Source organism: Mesoplodon mirus (assembly GCF_964341445.2).
Source record: "Mesoplodon mirus genome assembly, chromosome: 8".
NCBI lineage: Eukaryota > Metazoa > Chordata > Mammalia > Artiodactyla > Ziphiidae > Mesoplodon > Mesoplodon mirus.
This window is the reverse complement of record NC_138984.1, coordinates 95,492,046-95,504,757: the sequence shown is the minus strand read 5'-3', so window position 1 is coordinate 95,504,757 and position 12,712 is coordinate 95,492,046. Positions and strand designations below refer to the sequence as shown.

At 36.4% G+C, this 12,712-nt stretch overlaps 1 protein-coding gene across 4 annotated transcripts in view; it reads left to right on the top strand.

Annotated features, from left to right (window-relative positions):
* The window catches only part of CERKL (CERK like autophagy regulator), a gene marked incomplete at its 5' end in the record, with an annotated part of 157,365 nt that overhangs the window by 41,740 nt on the left and 102,913 nt on the right, over window positions 1–12,712 (top strand). For all 4 annotated transcript variants that reach the window (XM_082631183.1, XM_082631182.1, XM_082631181.1 and 1 more), the window contains one exon: window positions 3,436–3,678. In XM_082631183.1, the coding sequence (XP_082487309.1) occupies window positions 3,436–3,678 (243 nt within the window). The remainder of the gene's footprint in view (window positions 1–3,435; window positions 3,679–12,712) is intronic.

Sequence of the window (12,712 nt, the reverse complement as noted above, 5' to 3'; positions counted from 1 at the left end):
TGCAGTGTGTGCTTTGTATTCTTGTGTTTAAAAAAGTCTCTGTTTTAATGTCTAATATAGTAAATATCAATAGATATAACCTACATAAACAAAAGCTATTTGGGGCCCTCAGTCTTTAAGAATGTAAATGAGCTCTGAGACCAAAGAGATTGAGAGCCATTGAACTAGAGAAAAGTCAATCTTACCAACATGGGTTAATCCATTAGTACTTACAGAAAAGTGGGTGGGTTGACTCACTCTGTTCATGAAGGCGCGTGGGACATTTTGGCTTCTGATGATACATTATTTTCACTCTGTTGATTAAGTGATGATTGTGTAATAGTGATGGCTGTTTTATTTTCTAGAATATATAAATGTTTCCCATTGAAGTGATACTTTGAGCGTATTGATTCTCAGGTCACTGGGTGACAATAGAAGTAGACAGTACACAGACCTGAAGCTTGAGCTTTCTGAGGAAAGGACAGGCCTGAAAATTTGCCCCTGGGTTCACCCTATCCCACTGCCATAAACACTGAGAGAAGAACTTGTCTTTGTTTCTTTTTCAGTGGTACATGTGCTTTGGGAGCAATTGGGCTGTTTGCAGAATGGTTGGGAAAGGCCCCCAAACTCCCTGAGAATGCAGAGAAAGAACTTCTTAAATCACCTGAAAATTTTTGCTCAAGTCTGAGAATATCTTTATGCCTACTTAAGGGCTAAGAAAGCTGAGAGAGGGCCTCTGCTTCCTGGGGCTATTTTAGCTCTGGTACCATTTCTACATCTGTTTCTGTTGATTTCTGTCTCTTATCATGGCTGGTATTTTTCTGCCTTTTTACATGTGTACTGATTTTTGATTGAATGAGAGCAATTGTGAATTTTACTATTTAGAGTTGCTATGTATTTTCATATTCCTGTAAATACTTTTCTTTTTCTTTTTAACATCTTTATTAGAGTATAATTGCTTTACAATGGTGTGTCAGTTTCTGCTTTATAACAAAGTGAATCAGTTATACATATACATATGTCCCGATATTTCTTCCCTCTTGCATCTCCCTCCCTCCCTATCCCATCCCTCTAGGTGGTCACAAAGCACCGAGCTGATCTCCCTGTGCTATGCGGCTGCTTCCCACTAGCTATCTATTTTACGTTTGGTGGTGTATATATGTCCGTGCCACTCTCTCACTTCATCTCAGTTTACCCTTCCCCCTCCCCATATCCTCAAGTCCATTCTCTAGTAGGTCTGCATCTTTATTCCCATCTTGCCCCTCGGTTTTTCTGACCATTTTCTTTCTTTTTTTTTTTTTTAGATTCCATATATATGTGTTAGCATACAGTATTTGTTTTTCTCTTTCTGACTTACTTCACTCTGTATGAGAGTCTCTAGATCCATCCACCTCACTACAAATAACTCAGTTTCATTCCTTTTAATGACTGAGTAATATTCCATTGTATATATGTGCCACATCTTCTTTATCCATTCATCTGTTGCTGGACACTTAGGTTGCTTCCATGTCCTGCAACTGACAAAGGATTAATCTCCAAAACATACAAGCAACTCATGCAGCTCAATATCAAAAAACAAACAACCCAATCCAAAAATGGGCAGAAGACCTAAATAGACATTTCTTCAAAGAAGATATACAGATTGCCAACAAACACATGAAAGAATGCTCAACATCATTAATCATTAGAGAAATGCAAATCAAAACTACAATGAGATATCATCTCACACCAGTCAGAATGGCCATCATCAAAAAATCTACAAACAATAAATGCTGGAGAGGGTGTGGAGAAAAGGGAACCCTCTTGCACTGTTGGTGGGAATGTAAATTGATGCAGCCACTATGGAGAACAGTATGGAGATTCCTTAAGAAACTAAAAATAGAATTACCATATGACCCAACAATCCCACTACTGGGCATATACCCTGAGAAAACCATAATTCAAAAAGAGTCATGTACCAAAATGTTCATTGCAGCTCCATTAAATACTCTTGAGCTTTTTTCTGGGATGTTAAGTTACTTGGAAACACTTGAATCCTTTTGAGGCTTGCTCTCAAAGTCCCACGAATTTCATTATTTTTCCACTTTGGCTGGTGGAAACACCCGTGTGATCTCTGAGTGTTGTTCTCTCTAATCCTTTGGGTAATTCTTTTTTTTTTTTTTTTTTCTTTTTGCGGTATGCGGGCCTCTCACTGTTGTGGCCCCTCCCGTTGCGGAGCACAGGCTCCGGATGCGCAGGCCCAGCGGCCATGGCTCACGGGCCCAGCCGCTCCGCGGCATATGGGATCCTCCCAGACCGGGGCACGAACCTGCATCCCCTGCATCGGCAGGCGGACTCTCAACCACTGCGCCACCAGGGAGGCCCCTTTGGGTAATTCTTTCCCTGGCCTCACACGTATACAGATCCATGCTCAGCTGAAGATTCAGGGGGCAGATCTACAGACTTCTCTTTCTGTGCAGCTCTCTTTTTTATAATAATTTTCCAAGTGAACTCTAAGTCATCTTGGCTTTCCTGGCTCCTCAATCCTCCTCAACTCAGGGAGACAACCAGGCTCCACCAGGGTTCCACTCCCTGTGGCCTGGGACAGTCGGCTTGTAATCATATGGCTTCTTTGTTTTCCCTCTCTCAGGGATCACTGTTCTGTGCTACCTAATGTCCCATGTCTGAAACTGATGTTTTCTTTCTCTGGTGTGCTCTTTTAGTTGTTTCAGGCAGAAGGTAAAAGCATTCCCTGTGATTCCATGTTGGCCAGAGTGGAAGTTTTGAAAGTACTTTTTTTTAAAGTATAAAACACTTCTACTTTGAGAGTCAGTTGAAATAGTCCATTATCACAACAACAAGTATTTTCTGACCTGTGTTTAAACATAACCAGTAAAATTTCATGCCACTATAAAATAAAGTCTGACTATAGTAAGATTCAGGTGGATCTTTCTTTTTAGAATAGCAGGCATTCATAATGCTTTCTACTCACAGTAATCTTGCTCTGTTTCCTTTTTGCACGTGTGTTACTTTCCCTAGAATGTAAATTTTCTTTCCTTTACATGTTGCCTTCAACAACCTGTCATAAACTCACTTCTGTTAGTGAATTCTCTTCTTTGCATTGCATTACTTTACTCTGTCCTTGTAAGTACCAGGAAGCCTCTTGCATGATACTAACTTACTATTATTGAAATGTTGCTTTGTTTATGTTCCTGGAATTCTTCATACATTGAATATTCTCAGATTCTGAATGTCCTAGGCCTTGTGTGGCAGACACTCCCTTCCATTTCTTCTATTTATGGGAAAATAGACCAAATTTTTCTTTTTTTTCCCCACCCATCTCATACAGAACTTGACATAAAGCATAATCAGTAAAATAACAGATGATAAAGATTTTCTGGGTTTTCACTATTTATTATTCATACATATAAGTTATAGACGCAGTGGTTTTGATTAGAAAATTTATTTTCTTTTCAGGTGATTCCAAGTATAATTTTCTACATAAAGAAGAATTTATTGAACTCAAAGACATATTCTCTGTCAAACTGAAACGACGTTATTCAGTTAAACAGCAGAGAAGTGGTACTTTATTAGGAATCACACTCTTCATATGTTTGAAAAAGGAACAAAATAAATTAAAGGATTCTACACTTGATCTTATTAATTTAAGTGAAGACCACTGTGACGTATGGTTTAGACAGTTCAAGAAAATCTTGGCAGGTAAGTACTCCTTGTGGAGATTTTTAATGAGTCTGGTTTCCTTGACGTAGGTTATTAATCTAAACATGACACTGTATTTATCAGTACAGTAACCCTTGATTATGTTGAGGTCATTTGCTTCTATTGTTAGTTTGTTAAGTGTTTTTATCATGAAAGGTGTTGAATTTGGTCACATGCTTTTTTACTTCAATTGAAATAATCATATGGCTTTTTCCTTTCATTCTATTAATGTGGTGTATTACGTTGATTGATTTTCATATGTTGAACCATCCTTGCATTCCAGGAATAAATCCTACATGGTCATGGTATATAATTCTTTTAATATTTTACTGAATTTGGTTTGCTAGTATTTTGTTGAGGATTTTAACATTGATATTTGTGAGAGGTATTTGTATGTAGTTTTCTTTTCTGCTTTTATTATCTTTTTTCTGACTTTGCTATCAAGGTGATGCTGACCTTATAGAATGACTTAGGAAGTAACTGTTGAATGACTGCTTCCTTAAAGAAACTTTGATAATCTGAAATAAAACAGTTCTTAAATATTTTTTTTCACTTGTTATTTTTCTATTAATGTTTCTTTTGAGCTTACATTAGAATTTGCTTTTCTTCCACCTACACATTAATGGCAAGTGCATATATGTACTGGGTAGCTTGAGAATAACAGGTTTTTTTAAAATTGGAGTATAGTTGATTTACAATATTGTGTTAGTTTCAGGTGTACAGCAGTGTGATTTGGTTATACATATATATATGTGTGTATATGTGTATATATGTATATTCCTTTTTTCTATTCTTTTCTGTTACAGTTTATTACAAGATATTGAATATAGTTCCCTGTGTTATACAGTAAATTCTTGTTGTTTATCTGTTTTATATATGGTAGTGTGCATCTGTTAATCCCATACTCCCAATTTATCCCTCCCCCCTTCCCCTTTGGTAACCATAAGTTTGTTTTCTATGTCTGTGAGTTTGGGGGTTTTTTGTTTTGTTTTTTTTTGTTTTTTCTGTTTTTTGTGGTACACGGGCCTCTCACTGTTGTGGCCTCTCCTGTTGCGGAGCACAGGCTCCAGACGCGCAGGCTCAGCGGCCATGGCTCACGGGCCCAGCTGCTCCACGGCGTGTGGGATCTTCCCAGACCGGGGCACGAACCTGTGTCCCCTGCATTGGCAGACGGACTCTCAACCACTGCGCCACCAGGGAAGCCCGAGTTTGGGTTTTTTAAATAAGTTCATCTGTACTATTTTTTAGATTCCACATAAAAGTGGTATCATAATATTTATCTTTCTCTGTCTGACTTACTTCACTTAGTATGATAATCTCTACATACATGTTGCTGAAAATGACATTATTTCATTCTTCTTTATGGCTGACTAATATTCCATTGTGTGTGTGTGTGTGTGTGTGTGTGTGTGTGTCTGTGTGTCACATCTTCTTTATCCATTCATCTGTGGATGGACACTTAGGGTGCTTCCATGTTCTGGCTATTGTAAAAAGTGCCTCCCTGAATATTGGGGTGCATGTATCTTTTCGAATTAAAGTTTTCATCTTTTCCAGATATATGCTCGGGAGTGGCATTGCTGGATCAGACAGTAACTATTTTTAGTTTTTTGAGGGACCTCCACACTGTTCTCCATAGCGGCTGCACCAATTTACATTCCCACCAACAGTGCAAGAGGGTTTCCTTTTCTCCACGTCCTCTCCAGCATTTATTATTTGTAGACTTTTTGATGATGGCCATTCTGACTGGTGTGAGGTGATACCTCATTGTAGTTTTGATTTGCAGTTCTCTAATAATTAGTGATGGTGAGCATCTTTTCATGTGCCTGTTGTCCATCTGCATGTCTTCTTTGGAGAAATGTCTATTTAGGTCTTCTGTCCATTTTTGGATTAGGTTGTTTGTTGTTTGAAATTGAGTTGTATGAACTGTTTGTATATTTTAGAAATTAAGCCCTTGTTGGTCACATCATTTGCAATTCTCTCCCAGTCTGTAGGTTGTCTTTTGTTTTTGTTTATGGTTTCCTTTGCTGTACAAAAGCTTATAAGTTTGATTAGGTCCCATTTGTTTATTTTTGATTTTATTTATATTGCCTTGGGAGACTGACCTAAGAAACATCAGTGCTATTTATGTCAGAGAATGTTTTGCCTATGTTCTCTTCTAGGAGTTTTATGGTGTCATGTCTCATATTTAAGTCTTTAAGCCATTTTGAGTTTATATTTTGTGTATGGTGTGAGGGAGTGTTCTAACTTCATTGATTTACACATGGCTGTCCATAGAGGGTAACAGTTTTTTGAAGATAATATTTAAATTGTCTATATTTCAGGGTAGATTTTTCTGAAGGTAATATCCAGAGAAAAGAGAGCATTTACTAGAATATTATCTCCTTTTGAATTCAGTTGTATCTAAAATTTCTGAATGGCATTTATATTTTACATTTTAAATAAAGTGCATGAATACACATATAAGGCAATTTGGATTTCTGAAGGTATCTAGGTAAAGTATAATCAAACTGAGTTTTAGGACTATTTTTTTTCTCATAAATTTGTAAGTCTTGCTTTCTTTTTTTTTTGTTTTTTGTTTTGGCCATTTCTTCCTGTTTGCCAGATTGATCAAGGTAGAGGCAGCTGGTGTAGTTGATGCACAGCTTGGGGTAAGATGACTCAGGACAGAGATGGGTGCCAGACAAAGAGCAGGCACATGGTGATGTTAGAAATTTTCAGGCCAGGAATCATTGATCAAGAAGACTGAGGACCCAAGTTGGTCAAGGGCAGTCAACTGATACGATTTTATGCACAAAAGATGAGGTGAAGTGAAATATTAGAGCTAGGAGAACTGTTACTAAGTGGTCCCTTCAAGGAGACCTGATTGTTTTAAGAAGGCAGGAAACCTCAGAGGCCGTAGTTTGGTTCATCTCTCTGGAAACATACAGAAAAAAAAAAAAAAAAAAAAAATATATATATATATATATATATATATTTAACTAAAAGCATTCCACTTTAATGGTGAGTCTTTTACAGTGTTCTTATTTTAAATTCATTTGAGAAGAGATAAAAGAAGTTAAAATGAAAATGAAAACTTCATTGAATAAATTTCCTTACATGGGCAGGTACTCATGGGACTTGAATGGTCTATAAAATAAGAATGTGTCATTTGATTAGGAGAGGCAAAGCTCTTCCTTGCACTGACGGTCTGAGGAAATCTCCCTTGGAGCTTATGAAGGGCTGGCTGAGTGATGTGAGAGACAACTTCCGCAATATATCTCACCCATAAAACCAAAAGCAAGTAAACAGAGGGCATCACAAGAAAGCCCAATTCAGTAAAAGCAATTTTATTGGAGTAGAGAAACTTGTCCAAACACACACACACCACAAAAATACTGTCCACATATTTTTTCGGCTTAATGAATGACGTTTTGGTTTGATCCAGGATTAAAATCTAGGCAAATTACAGAGATGAATAAACTACATATTGTTTAGGCTATCATCCTTTGGGAATGTTACTTTTTGTATCTTTGATTTTGATAACAGTTGGAGGTAGTGAAATATATGAGGTCATATTCTCTGCCATTGTCCTGGAGGACAGAGTGATTTTGCTGATTAAAAGCAAATAGATTGACTTTTGAAATCAACCAATGTAACCAAACAAAACAGGTTTGAAATCATCTAATAAAAATGAAGGAACCGAATCAGGATGGTCTGAATGAATGGCTGTTCCATTTCTGCCTCTCAGTAGACTCAGTAGGTCCTAGAGGAGGAGCCAACTCCTCATCCCCATGCCTCACGAAGACAGTTCTGGGTCAGTTTCATCATACACAAATGCACGCTCAAGCCTCCAAAGATCTCTGCCAAATGCTGCATAATACTGACACTTCCTTTCTTAAGTTTGTAATCTTAGAGCGTTTTTGTTCATATTTCTTTTACTTTCAAAGCTAGATAATCCAGGTGTTTATTAAAATGCCTACTGTCTGAGAGTCAAATACAATTGGCTCGAGGCTCTTTCCTTAACTGGAGGTGGCCTGTGTCTTTCCCACTCTTTTTGGGATGAGGTTGATTGTTTACTTCTGCCTGGTCCTCTTTTGTTCTTATTTCCACAGAGTCGGGTCTATTTGTGGATTATCTTTGTATCTCACATCCATTGTCCCTATTCTGTACCACATATACTGCATCAGGTTTGGCAGATAGTGATTGCTGGTTTCCAAAAACATTTTTTAAAAGTCCCCAACCAAGGAATTTGTGTTTGAAATAGACCTGACTTAAGTTCAGGGGATGAAAGAAGTTTACATCGCAAAAATATAAATGCCCTACGTTTGAATTTTAGACATTACTATTTTAAGTCCAAAGATCTTGCTTTAACTGGTTCTGTGGCAAAACAGTGAATTAAAAAAATATATATTTTTTCATTGATTTTGAATATTGTCTTTAATCAGCAAATGGATTTTTTTCCTGTAAGCTTTTACATCTTTTTCTCCTTTATTCTTCTATTAAGACAAACATGAAGAAGGTATTGAAAGCCTCAACTAGTTGGTCTTTTAGTGAGATTAGTCTAACAATTATAATTTTAGAATATTTGGATATTAAATGTTATTTTCAAATATGAACATTTATATTTTGAACTGGAGCAATGAATGAGATTTGATGAATTTTTGAGGAAAGAACAAATTGGCAGTACTAAAAGGAGGATGCAGCCAACTCTCAAATATTGATACTTGAAGTTTTAAGACATTGACAAAGAGTAGCCAGATTAAAAAGGGTTTATAAATATAACAAAGGAGTCTTAGAACTGTTTCTATTTTTATTTGGAAAAAAGTTAACTCCTTTTACATTCCAATTTTTAATAACACAGTTGAGCACAGTATCTTTTTTTATTCTTAGTAATAGAAAAGTCACCATAACTTTATTGACTAATAGTCAATATAAGTTAATTCATCCAACACACATTTTGGATCAGGCACTGTGTTAAGTGCTGGAAATACAAAAAAGAATGAAATGTAATCCTGTATAGAACACTCTTGCCCTAGGAGACAGACAAGAAAACTCGTATTATAAATGTGTTAAGGGCCACAATGAAGATATGAAAAATTTAGTAGGGAAAATAACCATTGATCATTGAGTCAGAAATTTAAATCTTAAAAAATTAAGGCTGAAATGTAGTCACTGATGAGCGTAATACATAGTCATTGTGGTGAAAGTCATTTAACATAGTCTTTTCTGCTTTTTTTTATACCTGTGATGCAAAGATAAACATGTACAACCTTTAACTATAGCATGTGTGTACACTAGATGCATTAATTTTTATTCAATTACGGTGTGATACAGTCTCTGCATATTTGAGTTTCCTGGAAATGGTGAATTGCAAGCTTCTCTGGACCCTGAACCAACCTTTTCTCTAGGTACTATAATCTATACTTTAAAGCATATTCATAGGCTTTCTGACAGGTATCCCATATAGGGGGACAAAACAAAGTATCCCTAAGGTGACATTTAGGGCCACTCAAAACTGAAAGATTTTCAGGAGTTGAACTGGTTGATCTTCAGTGGAGGACTTAGGAGAATGGTGTGGAAATGAAGAAAAAGATTTTAGGGCTTCCCTGGTGGCACAGTAGTTGAGAGTCCGCCTGCCGGTGGAGGGGACACGGGTTCGTGTCCTGGTCCAGGAGGATCCCACATGCTGCAGAGCGGCTGGGCCCGTGAGCCATGGCCACTGAGCTTGCGCGTCCGGAGCCTGTGCTCTGCAATGGGAGAGGCCGCAACAGTGAGAGGCCCGCGTACAGCAGAAAAAAAAAAAAAAAAAAGATTAAAAAAAAATCTAAAGCCTTATGCCCAAGTAACTTGGAGAATGGTAAAGTCATAAACAGAGTGAAATCCGGACACTGGTTGATTTGAAGGAAAGATGTTCTGTTGCGGACACATTTGGCATATATAACATCTGTTGGAGATGTGCAGCAGGCTGGCAGTTTGAGAGGAGTGCATGAAGAGGTGAAGAAGAGCTGATGTGATGGGAATAGATGAAAGACTGCAAGGAAGTAGTATAGAGTTAAAAAAAAAAGCAAAGGGCTAAATACAGAATCTTGGGGGATACTCATATATTAAAATAGGCAGAGGAGACAAAAGCCAGAACTAAAATAGAAGGAATGGTAAAAAGAAAAAAAAAATGAAGAACCCTTTTATCATAAGACCATTGAATTTTGTGATTATATTTTGGTTTTTCTAATTTATTTGTAATATTTAGTTGTTACCCAGAGACAATTGACAAAGGTATTTTTAGCCCATATTTGACTGAGTTAGTTCTGTTATCATATTTTTCTGTTTCATTTTTAAATGCTAACTTCACGAACCATTTTGATTACACACTTTGTCCTTGTAATATAATTTGCTCTTAGCTTCTAGTTGAACAGCCTCCAGGTTTTCAGTTATGAAAAATAAAGAAAATAGAAAAATTACTTAAATATTTGGCTTTTATTTAAGAAGAGCAAGTTTTCCTAGTTTCCCGAAGACATCAAATCTGTTTTCCATGCGATAATAATGATGGTTTTCATAGGATCCTTTCCTCAATAGTAAAAACCAGGGCTTCTAAACAATATTTTGTTTAATAGTCATGTTGTCTTATGTAAGAAATTCATGGTGAAATATGTTGCAGGGTTTTAAAAAATCCAAACTGTATCGTGATTTATATTATCATGAACCAGGTAGAATTTTTCTTAGGAGAACATAATGATGTGAAGTTTTACTAGGATATGCTGCCAGATGATGTACTTATAAGGAGAAATAAACTGGAAATCAACAGTATAATGGTTATCTTAAGATGAGCGTTTGTTATATATCAAAAATATGATAGCTTCAGACATTTCATTGTACAATATTTGAGTTAGCAACACCTGTCTCCCTAGGGACAAATTATTTTCTGCAAGGACATTTTGTCTGAAGTATGGGTAGTTTTTCTTTTGAAGCACTAAAAAAATGATTTAAGACTTTGGTTTATGAGCAGCTGAGTTGGATGTTAAAATTATGAATGTCACTTAAACATTTAAAAAATTTTTAAAACATTTTTTAATTTAAAAATTTTTATTGAAATACAGTAAATTTACAGTGTTGTGTTAGGTTCAGGTATACAGCAAAGCGGTTCAGTTTTATATATATTCTTTTTAAAATTTCTCTGACATTACAGGTTATTACAAGATATTTAGTATAGTTCCCTGTATAATACAGTAGGTCCTTGTTGGTTATCTATTTTATATATAGTAGTGTGCATATTTTAATCCCCAAATCCTAATTTACCCCCCCTTTAGTAACCATAAGTTTGTTTTCTATGTTTGTAAGTCTATTTATGTTTTGTGAATAAGTTCATTTGTATATATATTTTTAGATTCCACAAATAAGCGATATCATGATATTTGTCTTTTTCTGTCTGGCTTACTTCACTGAGTATGATAATCTCTAGGTCCATCCATATTGCTGCAAAGAGCATTGTTTCATTCTTTTTTATGGCTGAGTAATATTCCATTGTATATATATATATATATATATATACCACTTCTTCTTTATCCATTCATCTGTTGATGGACGTTGAGGTTGCTTCCATGTCTTAGCTATTGTAAATAGTACTGCTATGAGCATTGGGGTGCATGTATATTTTCAAATTATGGTTTTCTCCAGATACATGCCCAGGAGTGAAATTGGAGGATCATATGGTGGCTCTGTTTTTAGTTTTTTCAAGAACCGCCATACTGTTCTCCACAGTAGTTTACATTCGCACCAACAGGGTAGGAAGGTTCCTTTTTCTCCACACCCTCTCCAAGATTTATTGTTTGTAGACTTTTTTTAAAAAAATGTTTATTTATTATTTTCTTATGAGTCATCCATTTTATACACATCACTGTATACATGTCAGTCCCAATCTCCCAATTCATCCCACCACCACCACCCTCACCCCCTGCCGCTTTCCCCCCCTTGGTGTCCATACGTTTGTTCTCTACTTCTGTGTCTCAATTTCTGCTCTGCAAACCGGTTCATCTGTACCATTTTCTACGTTCCACATATATGTGTTAATATATGATATTTGTTTTTCTCTTTCTGACATACTTCACTATGTATGACACTTTCTAGATGCATACACATCTCTACAAATGACCCAAGTTCATTCCTTTTTATAGCTGAGTAATATTCCATTGTATATATGTACCACATCTTCTTTATCCATTCGTCTGTCGATGGTCATTTAGGTTGCTTCCATGACCTGGCTATTGTACATAGTGCTGCAATGAACATTGGGGAGCAAGTGTCTTTTTCTTTTTTTTAAATACCTTATTCTTTACCTTAATTTTTTAAAACATTTTTATTGGAATATAATTGCTTTACAATGGTGTGGTAGTTTCTGTTTTATAACAAAGTGAATCAGTTATATATATACATATATCCCCATATCTTTTCCCTCTTGCATCTCCTTCCCTCCCACCCTCCCAATCCCACCCTTCTAGCTGATCACAAAGCACCGAGCTGATCTCCCTGTGCTATGCAACTGCTTCCCACTAGCTATCTATTTTACCTTTGGTAGTGTATATATGTCCATATATAGACTACCACTCTCTCACTTTGTCCGAGCTTACCCTTCCCCCTGCCCGTGTCCTCAAGTCCATTCTCTAGTAGGTCTGCATCTTTATTCCCATCTTGACCCTAGGTTCTTCATGACCTTTTTAAATTTTTTTTTAGATTCCATATATATGTGTTAGCATACAGTATTTGTTTTTCTCTTTCTGACTTACTTCACTTGGTATGACAGACTCTAGGTCCATCCACCTCACTACAAATAACTGAATGTTGTATCTTTTTATGGCTGAGTAATATTCCATTGTACATATGTGCCACATCCTCTTTATCCATTCATCTGTCGATGGACACCTAGGTTGCTTCCATGTCCTGGCTATTGTAAATAGAGATGCAATGAACATTGTGGTACATGACTATTTTTGAATTATGGTTTTCACAGGGTATATGCACAGTAGTGGGATTGCTGGGTTGTATGGTAGTTCTATTTCTAGTT